The sequence below is a fragment of the Xyrauchen texanus genome, chromosome 6 (genome assembly GCF_025860055.1).
Source record: "Xyrauchen texanus isolate HMW12.3.18 chromosome 6, RBS_HiC_50CHRs, whole genome shotgun sequence".
Taxonomy (NCBI): domain Eukaryota; kingdom Metazoa; phylum Chordata; class Actinopteri; order Cypriniformes; family Catostomidae; genus Xyrauchen; species Xyrauchen texanus.
In genome coordinates, this window is record NC_068281.1 from 29460953 (window position 1) to 29487344 (window position 26392).

General features: G+C 40.5%; 1 protein-coding gene across 1 annotated transcript in view; it reads left to right on the plus strand.

The window, feature by feature from the left end:
- Window positions 1-26392, plus strand: part of LOC127644682 (phospholipid phosphatase-related protein type 5-like) — a 39862-nt gene continuing 13470 nt past the window's right edge. Inside the window, exons 1-4 of the mRNA XM_052127994.1 lie at window positions 1-22; window positions 2296-2504; window positions 17714-17846; window positions 21056-21306. Coding sequence (XP_051983954.1) covers window positions 2301-2504; window positions 17714-17846; window positions 21056-21306 — 588 coding nt within the window. The 5' untranslated portion in view covers window positions 1-22; window positions 2296-2300. The remainder of the gene's footprint in view (window positions 23-2295; window positions 2505-17713; window positions 17847-21055; window positions 21307-26392) is intronic.

Here is a 26392-nt window from a genome sequence, read left to right on the forward strand (position 1 = left end):
CTCATTCCAGCCTGACGATCCTATGGTAGCTGCACAGATCTCAGCCTGCCAGGCAGACATTTTGTGTTGGATGGAAGAAGAACTCCAACTCAACACAGCAAATGCTGAGCTTCTCATTATTCCAGCAAGTCCAGCAGTTCATCATAACTTTAACATTCAACTAGACTTGTCAACAATTACAACATCCAGGACAGCTCGAAATCTTGGGGTTCTGTTTGACGATTAGTTGAACTTCACAAACCACATCGCAAGAACACACCATTTATGCATATTTGCTCTGTATAACATTCCCTTCATATCTGAACATGCTACGCAACTCCTTGTCCAGGCTCTTGTAATATCTTGATTGGACTAATGCAATGCTCTTCTTGAAGGACCTGCAAAGTCAAACCTCTGCAATTGATCAAGAATGCAGCAGCATGATTGGTACACAATGAGTCCAAGAGAGCACACATCATGCCTCTCTTCATCAAACCGCACTGGTGGCCAATGGTTGCTCACATCAAGTTCAAAGCATTGATGCTTGCTTACAGAACAACCACGGGCTTTGCACACCCCATCTAATCAATACTTCAAGTTTAAGTGTACTCCAGAAGCTTATGAATAACGAGTGAGCACAGCCTTGTGATGCAACAGAGGCATAAAATCAACTTCACTTCAACTGTTTCTCGCTTTTGGAACAACCTGCCAAACCAACACCCTAGCAGCTGATTCTCTAGCCACCTTCAAGAAACATCTAGACACAACTCCTTTGCAAGTAATTGCACCAATTCCACAAATACTCTAACTGTCTTCTTTCTTTTTCATAAAAAAAATATTCTTTCACCATTGTCTCGCACCTTCATCTCTACTTGTGCTTCTCTAAGCAATTTGCAACTTTGTAGTATAGCACTTCTCTTATTACTACCTCCTTATGATGAATCACTTCTGTTATATTGCTCATTTGTAAGTTGCTTTGGATAAAAATGTCTACTAAATGAATAAAGGAAAATGTGAAGGTAATTCCGCTTGTTTACAAAGAAAATAGCTGCTGGGAGCATTCTAAAGATGGCTGCCGAGTGGAATAACTTGCCTGGAAAGGGACTTTGTGTAATACGAGTTGGTCTGAATAGTAGCTTTTTCTGCTCCCATCACAGTAGGTGGTGATATGAACCAAAAATACAAATCGGCACAAACAAAAGAAGAATGTTAAAGTGAAATTGGAGATTGATAGTATAATAGGACGCTTCTGAAGACACAGATTTAACCACAGGAGTCGCGTGGATTACTTTTATGCTGGCTTTATGTGCTTTTGGAGCTTCAAAATGTTCGTACCCATTCACTTGCACTGTGAGGACCAACAAAGCTGAGATATTCTTCTAAAGATCTTTGTGTTCAGCAGAAGAAAAAAAGTGAATATGAGTAAATGATGAGATAGCCCTAACACATTTTTGGGTGAACTATTCCTTTAAGAGTTTGCTACATTTAACATTCAGATTTATTTTTAATATGTAGTATTTTATTTAATATGTAGATTTCTGTTTCTATTCAAAATTGACTTTACTTTTCAAAAAGTAACACATCACAATTTTGTTCAACACCTAATACAATTGGTGAAATGCTGCAAGGATCGTCCAGGCTACTCAGTTGCTGCGCCATACACTCACAAGAGGGCAGCAGCAACGCACCGTTTCTGCCTCATAAACCTTTGTCAAAACACATTGAAGCTATTTACTTTTATACATTTTCAGTCTTTCTAGATGCAAATGACATTGCCGGACGAGGACAAATAAAATGTGCATTTTAATTTTACAACAAAGTAGAATTGACAACTGTAAGTTGGTCTTGTAAAATTTGACATTTTGAACGGACTTGATGAAGATAAACTTGTTTGAAAGTATTTAGTCCACATGCTGAATTTGCAGCAGGTTGAGACACGAAGTCAAACAAAAGTATACAAAGGATTTGGTCTTATAAAGGAGCATAAATAATTCGATCTTTTATAATGCATTTAAACACGCTTAATATAAAACTATTTAACTGCACAATTCTTTGCAGGCATCCCATCATTTATAAAATTGAGGCACGCCTACAGCGCGTTTGTACGACCTCCAACTCAGTTCATTATCAAATAGACCACAGAGTATCTGCGCGCTCTCACTATGTGCTCACGCACTCTATTTAACGGATTGTATGTGGGGTGACCGTGGAATAACAGGAAATCATGCCAGTGTTGTCGTAGGAGCCGACCGAGGACCCTTTACTTTTTCACAGGATTTTTTTCTTCTTCATGCTTTTATCTAATTTGACCCTGAACAACAATGCTTTACTTTCAGTTGGTGATCATGGCAGGGACTGTTATGCTGGCATATTACTTTGAGTACACCGATACGTTTAATGTGCACGTCCAAGGCTTTTTCTGCCATGATAATGCCTACACTAAGCCCTATCTTGGACCTGAGGAGTCCAGTGCGATCCCACCAGCTGTCCTGTACGCGGTGGTCTCAGGGGTCCCCGCACTTGTGGTGAGTAGAAGTGTTGAAGGGCTGTTTATTTGGTACATTAATATAAAGATTTTCTGTATTTGTTTTGTGGTCCTAGGGAATTCCTTTATTTATTTAATATATTTTTAAGGCACGTTAACACATCAATTTTATAAAAACAATACAAAATCAAAACACAAATCAGTCAAGGCATGTTAAGTTTTCTTGTGAAGTTCCAAGTGGAAAAGCTTGCATCTTTAAGGTGCATTGGTGTATGCCCGCTGAGTTGGCCAAACTGAATGCTGAGAAGCTCACTTGTTGGCTCTAGACTTATTGCCTTCTACCCAGACTGTATATTGAGAGAGAATTTATGATGAGTAAGATATTGGCAGCTCCGAGTATCAATTAAAGAGCACTAGGAGAGCACATCAGAGCTGCTCTCATCCCTCATAAGAATTCTAGTGGATTTACTCAATCAATCTGAAACACATTACTCTCCCCAAGTCATTGCCCACATATAACAAGAAAGCTAATTTGATCATATTTGTTTATATATAATACAGTTTAAATCATATTTTCAAAATCTTGAACTGCCTTCGATTGCTGAATTACTAAAACAACAAATCGGTTCACATTTACATTAACACATCAGCAGAATACATTTGTCAGTTCTGTTTTTATACTTTGTTCTAAAAAGATGCGACCGGAGAAGATTCCAGCGACAAACTGTCTGTCTGTCCACACTGAATTCGCACTGGCTGCACAACTCTGTGGAGATCTCAGAAGTGATTCATCTTAAGGAGACAGTAATAAGAGAAGTGCTATAATACAAAGTTGCAAAGTTGCTTTCTACGGTAATCCCCAAAGTAGTGCTGTCTTCTTCAGAAAATGTATCTTAAATATTACCAAAATGTTAATTATATCCAAATTATATTCAAATATTAAAGGAATTTTTTCAGTTAGGGGGAAAACTACAGGGCAGCAGTGATCACCAGATTTCAAAATCGATGTTGTCTCCTAAATTCACAAGAGGGCCAAACAAATACATAAACCAAACAGCTCCGTGTCATATTGTATTATTGCAAAGAACAAACCTATAAAAAATGCATTCCATTTTTAAAATCTATTGCATAAAATTATAGTTTCTTTTGACAAGAGTTGCATAATAAATTTCGAGAGGAGCATATATAAACAGCTGCTTACCTCCATGGCAGCGACGATTCTTCCGGCATTCGGCCCCACCCTAACACAAAGATGTCTCTCAAACTCAAACTCTTCACCTCCAATGAGGAAGTCTTTAATGTCCCTGACTCTCCACAACAGCTTGATGAGTCCGGGATCATCTCTCTTTCCCCCAACACCGTTTCTAAACCTCGGAATGCAAATTGGGGTGGCCAAGCTATGGGCTTGGAATCATCCACCCCCCGGCGCTGCCGCAGGAACAAATCTTCTCCTCCTCCCTCAAGATCTTCTCAAACATCTGCCGCCTCCAACGTATCTGATTACCCAGCTATTCCCAACATTTCCAAGTTGACTGTTAATGGCTTGCGACACGCTTTAGCAGCCGAGACATATTGTTCTTTCGCTGTTCAAACAAAACACAGTTTTACGATCTGAACGTTCCAGGAAAACGCGGTGATTCACTCACACCGTCAAAACCTACTCTCCGCTAACCACCCTAAGCAACCCAAGTGCTCCAAATCAGCTGCTTCAAGCCAAAAATTCACATTCACAATCCTTCCGTCTCAACTAACCAGCACCAGTGTAAATAATATTTCTCCTGATGTAAACACAGAAGTGAGGCACCTGCAAAGACTCTCCAGTCGCAGAGCACGTGTTACTATCCCTGCCCCCACCGAGCTCTGTCCTCCCTCCTCTCTCCCTCTCCAAACTCCCAACGCAAATCCTCGCTCAATAGCAGAGCTTTCAGCAAACTTACCAACCAATACCAATCAGATCATCCTGCACATACCAGCCTCTGCTATGACAGCTCCTCCAAGTATATCTGCTCATTCTGTGCAACCTGCTCCTTTTACCAATGTTCCTTCTTCGATCCCTCCCTATTCAGGGGCTTCTGGAGTGGAATCCCATGTGAGGCTGCCTTCGCAGGAGACTAATGCTCCTGACCAATTCCCCTCTATGCTATACCCCCTTCTAACTACCAAGCCAACTTTCATTTCCCTCTTAACACTCCTCTTCCAGCCTGTTGTCCCAAATTTACACTTCAAACAGCCATACCTTTTGCCATTCATTCAAATGCTTCTGCTACAGAGCCTCTACCAGACGCCAATCACCATCGCACTCAAATCCTAGCAGGTGCAGACATAGCTCTCTCTTCTCTTCTTTCAGTCCGATCCATAGACTGCGGTGAGTTTTCTGTTACACTTAAAAACCCCTTCGCCCAGCTCTTCCCGCATGCTCACTCTCGCTGAATTCTGCATCACATTCAGATGCTACACCAACATCATTTGCTCAATGTTTCCACATAGACGCTGCAAGCTCAATGACTATGTCAATAGTCTCAATGTCATTTTTAAACTTACAATAGGCTCTTCTCAGCAAAATGTGCTGAGAAAGTAGCGCAGTGGAATCAGTGTCAATACTGGGGAGCAATAGATCTAGATTTACAAAACAGGTTGTTCCTGGGATGCAGGAGCATCTTGTGTGCTGTCTTCGGGTCTATCGAACACCAAACCGAGTCCTGCCCTACAACTACGCCCTCTCGCTGCAAGGAGCTTTCTCTTTCAAAGATTTCAAAGGTAGAACAGTGAGCTACTCTGCAGGTAAAAAAAAAAACATGTTACAACTTTAACTACTATGGCTGCACCAAAGCTCAGTGCTGTTTCCTGCATATCTGCAATTTCTATTGAGGTGCTCATGCTTGCTCCATATGCCCTGTTCAAAAAGCTTAAAAAAATTTAAATCTCAAAAAGTACCTCAGTACTCCTGTCATTATTTCTGTCCTAGCCAAATAACTGTCCCAACTATCCTGATACATCTTTCTCCCAATTTTCATTGACTGGGCTAAAACATGGCTTAAACCCTGGGCTAGAGAGTCCTCCTACCTCAAATCTCATCTGTCATAACTTACAATCAGCACTCGCTGAACCCAAGGTAGTCGACGATCTATTAAGTAAGGAAGTTAAATTTGGCTTCACGATAGGCCACTTTGAGAACTTTTGCATCAGCCCTATCAGGGTGGCCACCAGAAAATTCTTAGGGAAAATACACCTTATTATAGACCATTCTGCCCCACATAACGGACCACACCCGAGCATCAACAGTCTGATATCAATCGATGAATACTCTCTCCATTACCACAACGTCGACCAAGCCATCCAAAGAGGCGTATGGTTCGCAAAGGTCGACATAACTTTCACTTTTATAATCATGCCCATGCATCCCGATGTCTGGCACCTCTTTAGTGTCTGCTGGAATGTCAAGTTCTAATTTGCCGTTCACGTTGTATCTGTCACCAATTTTACTTCTAAAAGCCATGATATAATAAAGGCTTTTTAACTTTTCTACACAATTCGAGTGCCTTGGAATTTTTATTTTTTGTTTTTGCCGTTCACCTTACTTTTGGATGCAAAAGCAGCCCCAAAATATTTCACTTGATGCTTTCTGAAGCGATCTGCTGGATACTGTCATACAACCACACCTTTTAAACCTGCTTGATGATTTCCTCACCGTCTTGCCACATAAGTTTCCTCCAGTTCTCCACCTAAGCACTGTGCAGAAAATGTTTTCCGAATTAGGGATTCCCATCTCAGAAGGAATAAATGCTGGTCCATCCACATCTATCGAATTCCTAGGCATCCAGCTTGACTCTGCAAAATTTCAAGCTTCCTTTCCTAAAGGAATGATTGATAAGATAATTTCAATAATCTCTAACTTCCTATCTAATCCAAGTCGTACCAAGCGCGATCTCCTCTCCCTCCTTGGTCATCTAAATTTTGCCATGCGTATAATCCCACAAGGCCGACCTTTCATTTCTCATCTCCTTTCATTAGCCTCATCCGTCAATTCACTAAATGACCCATGACCCTAGACAAATTATGCTGTGCAGACTTCCAACTATGGCAAAATTTTTTCAACCACTGGAATGGTCTCACCTTCTTTTATGATGATTTCATTTTCTCAGCCCTGTCCATCAGATTCTGAGAATTCTATCAGGACCGCTGGTTTGCGTCTACCTGGCCCCCCCAATCTAATTAACTTACCTCCTCACTCTGCTTCCTCAGTCCTGTTCGAACTTTACCCTATCGTGGTAGCGGCCTCCCTACTAGGTCTGGAATCACAGCTAAAATCATTTTACTCCATTGCAACAACCAATGCGTTATCAAAAGCAAAACCCGATGTCCAGAATTGACACCTTTTCTTAGATGCCTAATATGAATTTCCGTTCACAACCAATTCATAATTAAGGCAGAGCACGATCCAGGGTAAAAAAATCTGATAGCTGATTCTCTCTCTCACTTTCTCTTCCAGAGATTCAGAACCTTGGTTCCAGAGGCAAACTCGACTCCAACCCCAGTTCCTCTTTGTTCATAGCTGAAATTCCACTAAACCACCCACTCAAACTCCTCCATAAAGCATCTCTGGACTCCATTCTCCAAACCATCTCTCCACGAAGCCTCCAAACATACTGGACAGCCTGGAAATGTTTTAAAAATGTTCACGAAACCTACAAACTTCCCTTTCCAGATGTCTCTCTACTTTTCGTCTCATCCTTCATCTCACATCTCAATCAATCCAAAAGTCTTTATGCCGGGTTACATTTCAGAAAACACCACAAATAACCCTCAATGCCATGTTCATTCTGGCTTTTTTTTGGTCTCCTGCACTGCTCTGAATTCACCACCACAGCAAAATTCCATTCCAGCATTCATCCCACCATCAGATACCACATTAAACAGAGCAAAACAGATCAAACCAGAAAAGTCCCTCCTCCAGGGACAGTGAGCCAAACTCATTTACACTATTCTCACTACAGGATTACATTAACTTGCGAACCACTGAAATGGAGTTTCATAACAAAGTTCAGGAGGAGCATGTTCGTTTAATCCAACCAATATCATCACTAGAGTAAGCATAAATAATCAACTGTAGCATTAATTTCTTCTGGCATCCGTCCAACCACACATCTCCTCCATCCTTTCATTATTAAATCTACAAGTCCTGGGGTGTATTCAAGCTCGGGTCAGGTCTCGAGCCACGAGCCCTCCTTAGGGACAGTCAGCAAAACTTGTTTACACTATCCTCAGTACAGGATTACATTAACTTGCAAACTACAGAAAGGATTTTGAGACAATTCATTTTCTCAAATCTTATGTGAAAAAGTGGCACATATTAAAATATTAAAATGCACAGGTTTGATATTCAAAAATGCATTTTAAAATTTTATAAATATTCAAATTTCAAATTTAACTTGACAGCCTTACACCGGATAAAGTTACTCCATGAACTGGATCCTAATTCTGTTCATTTCAACTGTTCATGTTTATGCTGTACTCCTGTTGCGGTTTTGGTGAGCTCATCGTAGGAATCGGAGAGAAGTCGGAATGCCTATCCTCCATGGGGGGGTTGGGAGGGTTACTTATTAAATGTATTCCACTTCAGATTACAGAATACATGCTGTAAAATGTAATTTGTAACATATTCCATTAGATTATGTAACATATTCCATTAGATTACTCAAGGTCAGTAACATATTCTAAATACTCTGAATTACTTCTTCAGCACTGGTAGATTTTTTCACTTGTTTTGACTTTAAAAACTCTGCCAGTACAGTAACACAAAATACACATGTTAAAAATACATTCTCTAAAAAACTTAAATATCTTATGCAGTGTTGTTTCTAAAACAAGATAAATCAAACTGATCTTGTTTTTACAGGAAAACAATACAAAAATTATCATCAAGAATATGATTTTTGCCCTAATATCAAAGGTCGTACTAGAAAAAAATAAATGATGATCTAACATGAATTTTCTTGTTAAAAAAATGTGATTGTGCATGGTAACATGCATGTAAAACAGCTAGAAATTGCATTTTAGCTTAACGTAAAGCTGACCATTTTGACATAAGGGATATTTCTATTTCTTCTACTCCAAACTTACTTTAAACGTACTTCTCTGTCTGCTCGTATGAATGTAACACATCATAAGAAAGAGTTTCACCGCTGTCCGGATGCACTTGGGATCGCATCATTTATACGGATAAATGCTTTCCATCTGAAACAACTAAATATTAAATGAAACAAATGACAATAAAATGCAAAGTAATCTCTTCAGTAATCAAATTACTTTTTGAATGTAATTGTATTCTAATTACCAATGATTTAAACTGTAACTGTAGTGAAATACAGTTACTTATATTTTGTATTTGAAATACATAATCCCGTTACATGTATTCCGTTACTCCCCAAACCTGCATTCTGAATAGGTATGTGTTAAAAGTGGCCACTATCACGGAATGGTCTATAAAGGGACACTCGGTCCGACACAGCAGAAACAGAAACCAAGCGAACAACAGAATGTCCTGTCACTCTGATTAGGACAAAAACTCTGATAAACATAAAAAAAAAATTGTGTGTAGCGGTGTCATGCCGCATCTGGTTATAAGACATGGTGTTAGAGTGCTAAATGTAGCTATGTTCACTCACAGTTTGGTTCTGATCGAGAGTGACAACTACATTTTATAACTGAAGTAACTGACAGAGACAGAGAAATAAGCTTTGTACCATCCGATGTTTTCAGAACCAGTTGTAGTCTGGGTGCAACACGAATGCTGTGCTCTATATTACACACACAAACAAAACAAAATATTTATATATATATACACTGTATATATATGTGTATACTACACATTTTATAAAGTAAAAAAGTGTTCAAAGCTGTTTTCGGTGAATTAACATTTGACGATTTAACTTACTCGATTGGACTTTTCTATTAAATTACATTGTGTCAATTGTGGTTAGACTTTCTGGTGTTATGGAAGTCACCATCTTTAATATTTACATGAGTCACTGTCTCTGTGGTTACAGAAATTAGTAATGGTTATCACGAGAATAGAAAAGATGCTTGACTTCAGTAAACTGTTGCATGAACAGACAATTTGACAATTTGGGAGTCATGCTTGTTAATAAGTAGTTCTATCAGGAAAACTCGCAGACTTGAGTGAAATTTTAAATGACATTTATCTGATGAATATAAAACAGAAAAGTAATGTCTCTCTTTGGTGTAGGCCCTGTCTGGTGGTCTGAAGAAATTGTATTCGGAACCGTCATATCCTGCCGGAGATAGGAGGCAGGGGCGAGGAGCCTACCCCCGTACAGGACGGGACTCAACTGGTGGTGGTGGGGTGGTGGAAGTTGCCGTGTTAGCACACTGAAACAGCAATGTGATCGATTGTGAGCAGACTTATAAAGCAATGGCTTATATGTGATTGGATAGGAATCAGCCAGCTAATGGTTCGATGATGTACAGCTGCTAGTCTCCCCGAATGTAATCTGCGCTTACATTTATTGTGAACATAACAAGTGTGTTTTAGAAATCAAAACGCAATGATTTTATTTCATATGTAGATGTGTGTTTAACCATCTGATTAAAAGGGGGCCTCTTGACTCTGTACCATCTGGAGTTTGAGGCAGAAGGCAGATTCACAGAATGCTTGCTTTGGGCTGTTTCTTGCATTCTTCATATGAAATATGAAAATAAATACAGATAAAATATAAATAAAGAACTCTTATACGGTCTAAATGACAGTTAGAGAAACTGTTCAACTCATCACGCTTGCACTGTTTGACATTTATAGGCCAGGATGGCTTGATTTCTATTAGAAGTGAACAGTGACTCATTTCAGTCTACGTTCACAGTTCCGGAATGCATTTGTTAAGAAATATCCTTCTGTAGTAACAGTGAAAGGATGAAAGGATTTATAGTTAATTATGAATACTGGCATTCATAAATCTCAGAATTTCCAAGCTTGAACATTGTTTCCTGATGAGGATCTAAAAGAATGTTTCATGCAAGTGAAGTAAACAAAATTGACATAAGGTAGTGTGTGTTATACATCATAGAGGAAGAATAAAGCAACATACACAATTTAAATGATGCTTCTAACTTTCAAATTCTTGAATGTTTCTACATTTAATTAATGCAGTTTTTCTTTTTAATCATAATATATATACTTCAGATTTAATCAGTTCAGAGTTGAGATTCATGCTGTAATATTACAATTGATGCCAAAGTGATATATCACTAGACTGTTGTAACCATGAGTTTGTTGCAGCTTTTACATTAATTGCAAGGGTTCACAATTTCACCTGTCACTGCCTGTGATTACATATTGGCAAAGGTATTGGATAGAGGTGTCAAAGTCTGCTACAGTAGGCCTTAAAGGGATAGTTCACCCCAAAATGAAAATTCTCTCATGATTTACTCACACTCCTGGCATCCCAGATGTGTATGACTTTCTTTCTTATGCAGAAACATTAGGATTTATAAAAGAAAATCTCAGCTCTGTAGGTCCTCACAGTGCAAGTGAAAGGGGGCTCAAATTTAAAGCTCCAAAATCCACATAAAGGGAGCATTAAAGTAATCTATAAGACTCCAGTGGTTAAATCCATGTGTTCAGACACTATATGATAGGTGTGGGTGAGAAATAGATAAATATTTAAGTAATTTTTATCAAAATTGCCTCTCTGCTCACTAGGAGGAGATATGCATTAAGACTGTGAATCACAAAAAACGTCTCGGGTTACGTATGTAACCCTTGTTCCCTGAAAAATGCGGAACGAGATGCTGCGCTGAAGAGCGCTTTGGGAACACGTCTCAGTTGTGACCAGCTGTGAGTATGTATGCAACACGTCAATGAACATTGACTGGAATTTATAGCCTCTGCCGATGTAATCATTGGACGCACCTGGCGCAGTGGCTATAAATAGATGGGTCACCGGTGCATCATCAGGTATTTCGTTTGAAGAGCAGTCCCGGGGCATCCCAGTGCGGCAGAAAAGCGCAGGGAACAAGGGTTACATACGTAACCCGAGACGTTCCCTTTACAAAAAGTTTCACTATGATGCTGCGCTGATGAGCGCTTTGGGAACGAGAATACCCACGCCGCCGCACTGTGGCTGTCCGGACCCCCTACGGTTGTGTAGTGTGCTCACAAGAGCGTGAGAGTCCTCAGACATGAGCTTGAGATGTCGACTCAAGGACATAAGAGCCCGGAGTGGCAAGAACATCCAACTATAAAAATCTAATGACTGTGTGCGGAGAGGACCAACCTGCCGCATCACAAACTTGCTGCAGAGGGAGACCTCTAGCCAAGGCTTTAGAGGAGGAGAGCCCTCTGGTAGAGTGAGCCCTGACACCTACTGGCGAAGCTTGACAGCACGCCACGAAGGTCAGAGCAGAAGCATCCCTCACCCAAGGCGACATAGTCTGCTTGGGGGTGGCTTCTCTTGTGAAGCCTTTGCTGCTCCGGCATTGCAAACGGCGGGGAGCAGAAGGCTTAGAGAGTGACCTGATGTAGGGTCGCGAAAGGCACCTTAGGCAGGTAGTCAGGATGAGGGTGCAAAATTGCTTTGGTCATTCCTGGGGCAAACTCTAGACAGGCTGGCAAAACAGACTGAGCATGTAGGTCCCCAATTCTCTCTAGAGAAAATCGGGATAAGAAAAACCATCTTGAGAGTCAGAAGTCTGTCAGACTCTGACTGTAGAGGTTCAAAGAAGGTCTCAACCAGACCCACAAGGACTATTGCCAAGTCCTATGAAGAGGTCATGGTCCTAGCAGGAGGCCACAGTCGCATGGCTCCACGAATGAAGCGACCGAGTAGACCGAGCCTCTGAAGGGCACTCTGTCCATCAAGGCGTGGCAAGCTGAAGTGGCGGCCACATAGATCCTGAGAGTGGTGGGGCATTAGCCTGCTGACGGTTCTTCCTGCAGAAAGACCAGAACTGAAGCGATCTGGCAGTTAACTGGTTCTGCAATATTAAATTTTAATAAAGGGAAACGCATACAGGCGCATTCTGGGCCATGTATGCGCCACCGTGTTCAGCCCCGGGGTCTGGACAGTAAATCTGCTCGCATATACGGGCATCCAGGGATATAAACCGCCCTGAGTGACAGGAGCTGCCCTGGGCCCAAAGGAGAATCCGACGTGCCAGAAATTCAGCTGACATGAACGTGGATCTCCCTGATGGTTTATGTAAGAGACTACCGCTGTATTGCCCACCCGCACCAAAACATGGTAGCCTCAGGAGGAAGTATTTCAGGGCCAGAAATACAGCCATCAACTCGAGACAGTTACTGTGACAACCTAGCTGACGACCCTCCTATTCCCTTTAAGCTGGACGACCACTTAAGGCCGCTACCCAGCCCATCAGGGAGGCATCTATCGTTAGCAGCCTGCGACAACGAGACGCACCTAGAGTGGGACCCAAGGTAAGAAACCGGGGTCTGAACCACATAGAAAGGGAATGAAGCCCGCTACGCGTAACCCTTATTAGCCTTGGGGATTTGGCCCTTGGAAGAAACCCCCCTGGCTTTGAGCCACAACAAAAACGGTCTCATGAGCAGAAGATCCAGAGGGATCACCATGGACGCAGACGCCCTGAGACCTAGTACAACCTTGACTTAGCCTGACTTCGTTCAGGGTATTCTTAGTGGACTCGATTCTAGCGGGAGACAGATGTGCCCGCATTGTGATTGAACTCCATACAGTCCCCCGAAAGACTGTTCTGAGTGGGAGAGAGGATGCTTTTCTTGGCGTTGAGCCTCAACCCCAGAGAAACTAGATGAGCTAAGACGATATCCCTGTGCTGAACTGCCAGTTCCTGGAGCTGCGCTAGATCAGCCAGTCGTCTATGTAATTCAGAATGTGGATGCCCCGGAGTCGCAAAGGAGCCAGCGCTGCATCATGCATTTGTGAATGTGCAGGTAAAAAGGGCTAGGCCGAATGGAAGAACCCGATACTGGAAGGCTTCGCCACCAAAAGCGAACCTCAGGAACTTCCTGTGTTGTGGCAGAACTACTAAGAGAAGAAGTGCATCATGAGATCGATGGTGACCAGCCAAACCTGAAGTTGGGTTTATGACACGATCGTCTTGATAGGCAGCATCTTGGACTTGAACACCCAGAATGGGCAGTTCAAGCTTTTTGATCTAAGCCCAGACGCAACCCCTCAACCTCCATGGGAACTAGGAAGTATTCGGTGTAATAACCTGACTCTCTCTCTGGAAGGGGAACACGTTCTATGGCCCCTTTAACCAGGAGATTTTGCAGTTTTCCCCACAGTAGACATAACTGATCCGGTTTATGGTAGTGGGAACCACGCTGTTGAAACACGGAAGGCGGCAAGTGAATTAAATTCTATAGCCCTTTTCTACTGTTCTTAGGACCCACGAAAATATCTGGCAGAAGTTTCTACGCTGCCAGGTTCCCTGAGATGGTTATAATTCTTTTAACACTTCCTGTTGAGGGGGTGTCGAGTGTTCCGTGTCCTGGATAAATGCAGGGAGCAGCGAGACACCCAACTTTTTGATGGGAGCCTCTACCACCCGAAACACCAAAGGCGGCGGGAATGGAGAGGCTTCACGGGGGTACCGGGAGGGGCGAAGTGGAGCACGCGCCCCCCCACAAGACTAGGCGCAAGACCGTCAGGGTTTTCTTCTTTTAGAAATTAGGGTCCTGAGGTCTTGCTTAGGGGCTGCTGAGGGCGACGAGACTGTCTCCAATCCCTGGGAGGAGGAGCATGACTCGCCACACTTTGTTTTTGAGCCTCCCTACTAACAGGACTGAGGCAGGTCTGGGTGGCCGATGGACCCGCCCCCTGAGTGCGGCGAGGGAGAAACTGCCAGAAGGCCTCCTTGTGGCTTTTCGCCTCTTGGAACCTGGAGATAACCGTGCTCATGGCGTCTCCGAATAGGCCAGTAGGCGAAACCAGGGCATCAAGGAGGAAAACGTTATCCTTGTCCTTGATACCCGAAAGGTTGAGCCAAATGTGCCTCTCCGCGCTGACCAAGGCAGACATAGACCGGCCAATAGCATGGGCTGTTTGCTTGGTCGTGCAGAGAGAAAGCTCTGTGGCTCGACGAAGCTCAGAAAAAGCTTGCTCGTCGAGCGCAGCACCCACACTCAGGTCTTCCAGCAGGTCAGCCTGGTAAGCCTGTAATACAGCCATTGTGTGCAGAGCAGCACCAGCCTGACCTGCTGCTTGATAAGCCCTACCCACTAAAGTGGAGGTCATCCTGCAAGGCTTTGTGGGGAGGGAGGGCTTTTTAAATGACGATGCCGAACCCGGCGAGAGATACCCGCAAGCGTCTCTTCGACCGGCGGGATCACTGAATACCCCCGTGTCTCAGCACCCATGATAGTCGAATATATCAACATCAAGGGCACGTAGACACAGGAAGTAAAAGATTAGTCTTGGAGGTCATCAAAGAAAGGAAGGGACTAATATAGCCTTCCCTTCCTCCTTTTTTATTTTTTTATTATTATATATATATTTATTTTTTAGCCACCAGACTGAAATCTGTCTTATAGTTTGGAGCGTTTTGGGGGGCGTTCGGGTGGCCAGTCTAGCTGTAGTCTGGCAACAGCCCGAGTAACCACCTCGAGTAATTTCTCAGCCGCTTTATCATTATGCGCGGAATGTACAGAGGTTCAGCGCCCCCCACGTGAAATAAAGAGGCGCCGAGGCGCGCTTCAAGCTTACGAGAAGGATCAGCTGGATCTGGGGAGAGAGCGAGTGATAGGGACGGACCCGTCTCTTGCTCCTCAGCCAGATAAAAATGAAAGAGTGGGCGCTGACTCCCAGAAGTAAGCGAGGCGAGCGCGAAGCATTTTGCCCGAAAGCAGATCGCAATGCGTGCACCCGCCCCGCCCCAACGCGAGAGCAGCATGTTCTTCCCCCAGACAAACAAAACAAAACTGATGCGTGTCCCTCTCAGATATAGAGCATCGTTTGTCTTGACTTTCTGTCATATTTATATATATTTTTTTGGTCTTTTTTTTTTTCCTTTGTTTCATTTTGAAAGCAAGAAAGAGAAAAGAGAAAAGGTTCACTGTGCACTGCCTAACAGAATCTAACTCCTAACAGAGGAAAGAAAGTTTGACAGGCTCATGATAGCACACAGCACAGAATGGCTCTGAAGACGAAAAATCTGATGATGCACCGGTGACACATCTATTTATAGCCACTACGCCAGGTGCGTCCAATGATTACATCGGCAGAGGCTATAAATTTCAGTCAATGTTCATTGACGTGTTGCATACATATTCACAGCTGGTCACAACTGAGACGCGTTCCCAAAGCGCTCTTCAGCGCAGCATCATAGTGAAGCTTTTTGTAAAGGGAACAGAAGAACAATTGGAAAATGAAACTGATGTGGAGATTGACTGAGCAGGGAGTAGAATTTATAGGAAAAAAGGACTTAATATTGACCTGTTTCTCACCCACACATTATATCGCTTCAGAAGACATTGATTTAACCACTGAAGTTGGCTGGATACTTTTAAGTTGCCCTTATGTGGATTTTGGAGCTTCAAAATTTTGGCACCCATTCACTTACACTGTATGTACCTACAGAGATGAGATATTCTTCTAAAAATCATCATTTGTGTTCAGAAGATGAAAGTCATACACATCTGGAATGGTATGAGGGTGATTAAATTATGAGATTTGTTTGTGTGTGAACTATTCCTTTTATGTGCACTCAGGGAAGACTATAATACCTGGAGATTCAGCATTCTAATGAATCTAAATGTGGTGTGTGTGAACCAATAAGTTTGGAAATACGTGGCACACATTCTTTATCCTAAGTTATTAGAAATTATTTAGTTGCAAAGAAGTAATGTCTTCTTCAAGGGAAAGAGTGAAAGAGCAGTTACTGGGATCCCAGGAATACCACAGTTCCTGGTTTGCCCATAAATGGAATTGAACCACAGCCTTTGTGTGAGCAGGCCAACTCCTAAACCATTAGAATAAGTTTTTTTTCTCAAGTTTTTTTTTTTTAACTCCAGATATGAGATAGAGATTTAGATGAATTCTGTAAATAACATATATTCTTGCCTACATGAACACAATACAAGTTGTCACAAACCCCTTCATAGCCTTCTACAGCTTATTCTTTGAAACACATCCAGCACTAATTACGAGTGTTTTTTCTTTCTTTCTTGTACATCATTTGACCCTGCTGCCCCAGCCAGTTGGCATAGTACTCCAAAATCAATTTCAGGACCTTGCTGGGAGTTGGAAGCTGACCTGCACAAAATCAGACTTCTAATAATTTCCATTGTGTTCATGAAATAGAATGTATGCTTGTTCCCATGTTGCAAATAACTGAAAAAAAAACTGCCTGTTTCTTGATATAGTCTCAAAGCCCATACAATTTGATTTGAGCTTTATCCTAGGTCACACTTTGCAAAGATCAAAGCAAAGATAACTGGTGGAGGAGAGATAATATTCAACCTAACCTTAACATTAAAGTAAAAGTTCACCCTGTAATGTTGAGGGTCTGGCGAGTAGGAGTTTAGATCCCAAATGCAGCATGTTTATTAAGGAAATGAAACCAAAAGCCATCCATAAAGTCAAAACGAACGAGAGCTGAGCTAGGCAAACTAAAAAGACATAAAATAATGCAAGACAAATGACAGAGAAAACATAAGGGCTTTATATACACAAAAACTAACAAGGGTAAAAAGACACAGCTGACATGAATCAAAGGGAACAAAGCGAAAAGAGTCACAACAAAAAACAAACTTCAAACTAAGAGTCTTAAACATCCTAGTGACCTCTAGTGTCCGCTAGGGAAAATTTTCCAAATATATTAAACAGATTTTCTTTTCATTATCAACTCGTGTTTCATTTTCTTTGATCCATGGAACACAAAGGTGACATTTTTAGAATAATTCTGGCCAATTTTTACATCTAATGAAAGTGAATGAGGACTGGGGCTGCCAAGCTCCAAAATGACTAAAAAGCACCATAAAAGTGGTCCATAATGTGCATTAGCCCCCTGAAGCTATACGATACAGTAGTGTTGTATTATGACTGAAAATCTTGACATGTGCCTTAGCTCCCTTTGGTGCATTCATGAGAGAAGTAGCAACTGTTCCACACACAAAGTCAATGTTTGACCTCAAAAGATTTGAGGATGAGTAAATGCTGTCATAATTTTCGTAAACTATTTCATTAACACAAAAAGTTTCTTGTTTGACTTTTGGTGCTGTTTTGTCTTCAGATCACAGTGACAGAGTCTGTGCTGTTCTTGCTGCAGTATGTCTCTGAGGATCTAGACAACAGGGAGAAGATCATTGTGATGGGGGACTGTTGTTACCTCAACCCTCTGGTCCGAAGGACATTTCGCTTTCTTGGTATGTCTTTACAGACTGTAACACATTAATTGGGACAGATGTAGATTTGGACTTTTTTTTTCTTTGTGCATTTATGCCTGCAGCAGAGGAAAGGCAGATCATCAGCTCAGTCTTAGATGCATACTTGCAAGCTTTTTCTGTAGGTCAGATAATACACTCATTTTGCATTTCAAACTATTCGTTTATTAATAATAGTAATAATAATAATAATATTTCTTCTGCAGTGAGAAGTTGAAGGAGAATCTTTACTGTTGTGGCTTGCCCTGAAATCAGACTAGATATAAGCCCCCAGGGCTTTAACTCCCAAAGACATCGAGAGGGATGCCCAGCCCAATATGCATATTAGAGGTCGAGCAATATGGGTTTTTTTAATTACCGATTGTTAAAGCTAAATTTCTGTACCACTAGTGTCACCAAAAATAATTGCAATGATTGCTTTTAAACAGTTTCCCCAAAAACTCCCTCTGTCTTCCATTGGTCAATAAAACTGATAGTCCCATCCCTAATTGACTGCAATTGGTTGAGCCAATCTTACTTTGTAGAACTTGTCTGGATTCTTGAACAAACAAAGCAATGTTTTGATAGTGAAAGAGCCACAGTGTTTATACTTTTCAGAGAAATAAACCTATACATTGCTTATTTATTGTTGATTCTGCATATTAAGCTGAGAAAGGAGAAAGTATTTTACTGCAGCATCAAAAAAATTACACACTTCATGCACTTTTTGATATTGTGATGAATATCTTAATAAAAAAAGTAATTGAAACATAAGAGTGATATATTATTCTAAAGAGTATCTTTAAAAAAAACTAAACAGGAAACAATAAATACATTTTCCATTTTATGTTTGAAATAAGGGCAAGACTTCTGAGTACTTAATGTATATAGTTACTGTACTGCCTTGTTTGCTGCAATGTCCTTAGCATGAACCCTTCACGAATTCAGCCTGAAACAGTACCCTTCAAGAAAACCTGTAATTTTACTGATTCAGTTGGTGTTAAGAAATGTTTCATAGATTCTCCATTATTCAAGCACAGTAAATTCACTAGGATGACTGTTATGTTGCTACTCTCGCTGCTCATTTATGTGTGCAATCATGTGATTTTACGAGCCATATATTAAAAAGTTTGTCGTGAGAACACTCTTTTCCAGTGGTAAACATATCAAAAGAGATTCAGTGCTATGCCACATTAAGTTTCTGGTAAAAATGGACTCCTCTGAAGCAGAATGAATAATACTGTTAACATGGGGGGAGATGGAGGAGTGTTGTGAGTAAAAGGACAGTGTTAGCACTAATTGTAAACAAGTTTCAGTCTGCTGCTTCTCCTAACTCTGTTTATAGAGAACATTCAAAGTGACAAAGCTTCCCACGCTTACATTAGGATTTCAGTACTGCTACTGTGCTTTTTTGCCAAATATTGTGGCTTTATGAAAGATGTACTGTAGACTGGATGAGCTGCCAGTTGCCTAGAGCAGTGTTTCCCAAACTGGGGTATGTGTACCCCTGGAGGTACGTGAGGTTTACCGTTCTTTCAATTTCATTGCAGTCTAAAAATAACATTCAAACCTAGTTGTTGTATTTCTCACTGGCAAATTTTTTTTGTGTGCCCTCTAGTGTAGAAATACCAAAATGGTTGTGTCATAAAGGTCAGAAAAATATGCTATGAAATAACCCGATGTTTTGCGGTTAAAAAAACACATCTACTCATGCGTCGTGAGTCACACAAGTATCTTTTTTGTCTGCCCAGCACAGTGCTAGGTGACGTAGCTTAGTGATAGCGAGTAACATACTTCAATGTTTTACCAAATACGCACATGACAGTTGTCGACGATTTTAGTGTTGTTTTTTTTCTCGCAGTTTAAAACGTAATATGTATTTAAGGTTAGATGCATAGGGAGTTTTGATACTGCTGGTATAAGCAGCACCAAATAATTTTCCGTATTCACACGCAGTCATTTTCAATCACATTTTCTCGCACTCTAGAGACCTGTTTTTACATTGTTGCATGATGTTTTTTCACCAAATTAGCTCAAACTTGCCAACAGTTTTAGATGTGACATAAAAAAAGCAATGCTATTTTTAATGCCGAATTTTATCTATGCATTCGAGAGGGGGTACATGAAAGGATGTTGAATGTTTGAAGGGCTACGCCACTGTAAAAAGTTTGGGAACCACTGGCCTAGAGCAATGGTGTATGATGTGTTTACATTTTGGCATCAGTGAGCTTTAAGTTTTCTGGATTTGTTTAGTGTTTCAATGAATAGGCATTGGAGGCAGAAAAAACTAAACAAAACACTAGAGTACTCTTTAAATCACTGCTTTTGTGAGAATGTTATACACAACATGGCAAATGTGCTGCATGTGGAGATCCCCTTCTAATGAAATGGTTTGGCTATGCCAGTAACTTCAGTGAAGACAAATCATAATGCAGTGGCACACAATGACATTCTAGAGAAACGTGTGCTTTCAACTTTGTGGCAACCGTTTGGGGAGGGCTCGTTTCTTTTCCTGAATGACAATGCCCCTGTGCACAAAGTGAGGTCCATAAAGAAATGATTTACTCCGGTATGGTAAAACTTGATTGGCCTGCACAAAGCCCTGACCTGAACCCTGTTAAACACCTTTGGGATGAAGTTGAACACAGACTGCGAGCCAACATCAGTGGCCTTACTGTTGCACTTCTATCCGAATGGGAGCAATCTTTCAAAGCCATAGACTTGCTTCTAGATGAAAGCCTTCTCAGAAGATTTGAAGCTGTTAATGTTAATCTAGCTGTGGCAGGGCAGAGGGCAGGGCTGGGTCACAAATCCGCACACCAGGCCCCTAATCAGGCTAATTAGCCCTTGAGAGGGATAAAGGCTGACAGAAGACGACACTGCGACAGAGAGAGAGGGAGAGATTTACAGACAGCTGTCCGGCACCTGTGTGTGTGTTTGTCTTTTTGGTTCAGTTAGATATTAAACTATTATTTATATTGTCAAGCCTGTTCTCACTCCTCATTTCCATTAATCCTTTACACAAGCATACTGTATATGGGTGTGGTGTTCTGGTGTCCCCTACTTTTGGCCATGAAATGTTTATGTGATACACATCATATAAAGATGTGTTCCTACTAATAAAAAAGTTATAAAAAAATAAAACCTAGTTTGAGATTCGATTAAACAATGTCGTTACTCAGCAATCCTCCTTAATGTCTTTGTTCCTCCAGGTATATATGCCTTTGGCCTCTTTGCCACTGACATATTTGTCAATGCTGGGCAGGTGGTAACAGGAAATCTGTCTCCATACTTCCTGACGGTTTGCAAGCCCAACTACACTGCACTGGGGTGCCAACAGGTGGTGCGCTTCATCAACCAACAGGAAGCCTGCACAGGCAATGAGGATGACATTCTGCGTGCTCGCAAATCCTTCCCATCCAAAGAGGCAGCCATCAGTGTTTATGCTGCTCTGTATGTTGCTGTAAGTAAACCCTAAATATATGCAAAAGAATGTGACAAGTGGTGGTGTAGTGTACTGTAGCTTAAATCCCTGGAAGGGTTGGATAGTTGTTGTACTCATCTGTCACCATTTTACTTTACATTTTTTTGTAATCTTTAACTCACACTCATGTCATTCCAACTTGTAGGACTTTATTTCTTCTGCTGAACACAAAAGGTTGAATTTTATAGAATGTCCAATTTGTTCATTTCAGTAGAATGTCAGTTGAAAGTAACTCACTTCAATGCTTAAAAAAAGGACCCAATGGTGTCATAAAAGTAGTCTATGTGACACATGCTTCATATTTCAAGTCTTCTATGATTTTACGTAAGTTTAAAAAAACAAAACAATTTCATTAATTATATCCTTAGGCTTTTCATAAAGTCCTTCATTAAAGAGTTCTAAGCTAAACCAGTGGTAAATTCTCAGGGCAAACAAAGCTTTCTCTGCTGGCCTAACATGCCTAATATATATATATTTTTTCATCTTTTCATTCTCATTCATCTTTTTGTCTATGTATTTTCAATCACTTTTCATTTCTAAATCGAATAGGGAAAAAAGTTCAATCAGAATTTATTCCTTGAAGCTTACAAGCAAAGCTTGATGGCTGTTTCACAAATCGCTTGCTCGACGCCAAACTTATTAGCCGAAGCAGCATGTGAGTCTGAGCTCCACCACGTTAAGCCTTCAAAATTTCTTCAGATCCCGCAACTATGCTGTGAATAGGCATCTAAAGTCAGATTGTCAGATTCATCAGCCAATCATATTTATTTGTTCTTGGTGGGTGTGGTCTTTAGGATATGTCCTGGTCAAGGCCTTCTAGAAGTACATTTTTTTCTCCCCAATTTGGAATGCCCAATTCACAATAAGTCCTTGTGATGGCATAGTGACTTGCCTTAATCCAGGTGGCGGAGGACGAATCTCAGTTGCCTCTGCGTCTGAGACCATCAATCCGCACACTTTATCATGTAGATTGTTGAGCGCATTACCGCGGAGACAGCGCTTGTGGAAGCTCATGCTGTTCTCCACTAACTAAGCCAGTACTTACTGTCTTTCATGAGGGCATTTACTTAAATCCCATGAAGCATTTTTAATTAAATTAAAACCAATGAAAAATATAAAACCGTTTTTTAAAAGTTTAGATTGTATTTATTGAATCAATATACTTTTATATATATTTAGATATTTGCAAACATACTAGATTGAGATTGTAGGGAGACAGACAGGATTGCATCATTAGCATTACCTAATGCGAGTGGGCAGATGCTGCAGCACTATTTTAGCATGATTTGTTCGCTGCGATTCTTTGATTAGTGGGTTATTTCCATTCAGGATCATGGGTAGCACAGTTCTTCATCAGAAATTCCGCTATTAAATAGGATTTAAAAAAATAAATAAGATAAAGTAACATGAATTGATGGCTTCAACAAAAGCATATACCTTTGGTTAACAAACGCTATGCTCACAGTATGTCTGTCTTTAAAGGTTTAAAAGTTATTGTTCAAAATTTATTCGTCTTTGAAATAAATAAAATGGGATTTTTTCTCCCAGAATGCAACTGTCATGCTCACTCTTAACCTTCACAAATAGCACAAGTTCTCACCAGAAAACATGAAATCATGAACAAGCTTCTCTTAGGTTGTTCTAGACCTTCGTGAATTGTAATTAATAAATGTTTAACTTCGAGTCAGCTAAAACTGTTGTCCAAAATGGTTTAAAAGGGATCACATTTTCTATGACTAAACAGAGCTTTGTTTAGCACCAGTTGCACTGTGTTTGTGGAAGCTTTATGCAAAATCAGTTGTGGTTAAATTCATAGAATTAATGTAGTTGTAAGGGTTATATGCTTTCTAGTCATTTACTGTTGAGAGTTTAATATTAAAGGGATCATATCATGAGAAATCAGATTAAAAAAAAGAGTTTCATTTATTCCAAAAATTTTTACTCGCAGTGAAACTGGACCTGACAGCAAACCTGCAGTCCACAAGTAAACACAGAAAAGTGCTGTTACTAATTTCACATGTGAAGAGGGCATTTATATTAGTGCAGGGGTTCTCTTTGTTACTTTGTTTTCAATTTGATGGCAATTTTGAAAACCCGGCCTCGCACAGAAAAGTTGAGGCGAATGGAAGGAGTCATTTTACGGCAGCATCAGTCAACTTAGGATATACACTCATCACAGTCAACCAAAACAAGGGCAGAGAGCAAGAGCTGTAGAGTCCCAGCCACCATAAGGCCAAACTGAATATTGGCTGCACCGGTAAAAATGCATTTCAAAAACTTGATTTTGTTGTCCTTAAGCCATTGTGCCACAACGTTGGAGGTATGCTTGGGGTCATTGTCCATTTGGAAGACCCATTTGCAACCAAGCTTTAACTTTCTGGCTGATGTCTTTAGATCTTGCTTCAATATATCCACATAATTTTCCTTCTGTATGATGCCATCTATTTTGTGAAATGCAACAGTCCCTCCTGCAGCAAAGCACCCCCACAACATGATGCTGCCACCCCCATGCTTCACGGTTGGGATGGTGTTCTTCACCCTTTTTCCTCCAAACATAACAATGGTCATTATAGCCATAAGGCTTCATTAGACCAGAAGACATTTCTCCAAAATGAATGGTCTTTGTCCCCATGTGCACATGCAAACTGACTTTTTATGGTGGTTTTGGAGCAGTGGCTTCTTCCATGCTGGGCATCCTTTCAGGTTATTTCAATATTGGACTCATTTTACTGTGGATATAGATACTTGTTTACCTGTTTCCTCCAGCATCTTCACAAAGTCCTTTGCTGTTGTTCTGGGATTGATCTGCACTTTTCGCACCAAACTACGTTCATCTCTATGAGACAGAATGTGTCTCCTTCCTGAGCGGTATGAGGGCTGCGTGGTCCCATGGTGTTATACTTGCGTACTATTGTTTGTACAGATGAACGTGGTACCTTTGGGCATTTGGAAATTGATCCCAACTTATGGAGGCACTGAGTTTGAAGTTAGGCCTTAAAATACATCCACGGGTACACCTCAAATTCAGTACACCTCCTATCAGAAGCTAATTGGCTAATTGTGTAAAGGCTTCACATCTTTTTCTGGAATTTTCCAAGCTGCTAAAAGGCACAGTTAACTAGTGTATGCAAACTTCAGACCCACTGGAATTGTGATATAGTCACTTAAAAACAAACTGTCTGTAAACAATTGTTGGACAAATGACTGTAACCAAATATAGCCAAAACTATAGTATATTATATATACAGTATACTATATAAATATATATATATAATTTAGTAGGGTTTTTTTGTGCAATTATTCCACTGTGTGTAAAGTGAGCTTTTTAAAAAATAAATTAATTGGGTGTGAAAGCCAAAAAATGCACCTGAGTTTAAGATACTAAAGGATTTCCTTAAAAACTCCTTCAAGTCCTAGATTATCCACCAGTTTTGGAGAATGCTTTTTGATCCAAACTATAGTAATGTTTCAGGTATATAGGTTCATAACATATTTATTTATTTAAATGGTACCAATCTAAAGATAAAAAAAGCTTCTTCCATTTATTCTTGAAGTCCAAAAACTACAGGACCATTTCTGCTGCACCATACACATTTCAACACAAACAGCCTGAAGGCAGATGGTAGGACTTACAAATTAGCCTTCTAAGAGATACATTTGATGGTTCCTCTAACAATATTCCAATTAATAACTTCCCAGTTGACAGAATAACTTTCATCTGTAATATCCAAATGCCACAGACGTATAGAGTTGGAGGAGAATCAATATATCAAACATGCCTATGGGCTACTCTGTCACCAAATTACCCGGATTTACCTGTGATTGAATCTTAAAGGAATATTCCATGTTCAATACAAGTGAAGCTCAAATGACAAGTTTTGTGACAATGTTGATTACCACAACAATTATTTAGACTTATCTCTCCTTTTCATAAAAAAGTATAAGCAAAAATCGAGGTTACAGTGATTTGCTTATAATGGAAGTGAATGGTGCTAATTTTTGAGGGTTTTAAAGGCAGAAATGTGATGCTTATAATTTTATAAAAGCATCTACATTCATTCTTCTGTTAAGATTTGTGTTTTATTTGAGCTGTTAAGTTGTTAAAGTCAGTATTTTTATTGTCAATTTTGGGTTTACAGCATTGCTTCCTCATGTTACGGAACAGTCAAATTAAACTGTTTTATGGAACAGTATTTTTTATTTATTTTTTACACCTGGTAATTAATAATACCGTAACATCCATCTTGGGTGATCCTATCACAAGTGGCATTTACTGTACATCTGAAATTTATATGCATATCTAATGTGTCTCCTGTGACCCCTCGTTGGATCTTTAATTCTGGACAGCATAGAATATGACAGAAAAGTCAGCACACTGCTGCCATGAGAAATACTTGGATTTTAATGTTTCCACATAGCAGAATTCTTGTTTATTTTAGTCAAGAAGCTGTATTGAATTAATTTAATACGTCTGTGCTTCACATGATCTACATTTATTAATTTAGCAGATACTTTTGTCCTAATGTAAATAATCTGCATGCTGTATATTTAAGATTATTTGAAATGTGTGTATGTATGTGTATGCTTCCAGATTTTCGATCAGACAGTAATTTTCTTTTAAAGCCACATGCAAACAAGTTTAAAAAATACTTTGCACAATGATTGATTTGTGACTTGGCATTCCTTCATGGATTAGCATTTACACTACAAATGCAATGTGGTCACATGCTTTGCATGTGGTTTGAGTGGTCGGATCACAAAATGTTTTGAACTCCATTAACACCTGTGTTTAGTGCTGTCCATCTCCCAAAATGTGTAAACAGGGTCGCTTGGTGGAATAGATAATGGATAGGAAGTCTGTCTGAATGCCCCTGGTGCTTCTGCTTAGAGAGTTGTACTTGATCAACCTCTCACATTGAGATGGATGTTGGCCACCCCATACTACCCACCTCTCTCATTTCTTCCCTTCCACCTTCCCTCTTTACCCTAAGGCTTGACTCAAGCTGTAGTGGGGAATAGAAAGGACAAAAGCAATGACAACAGAGGTTCTCTTCACACCCAGTAT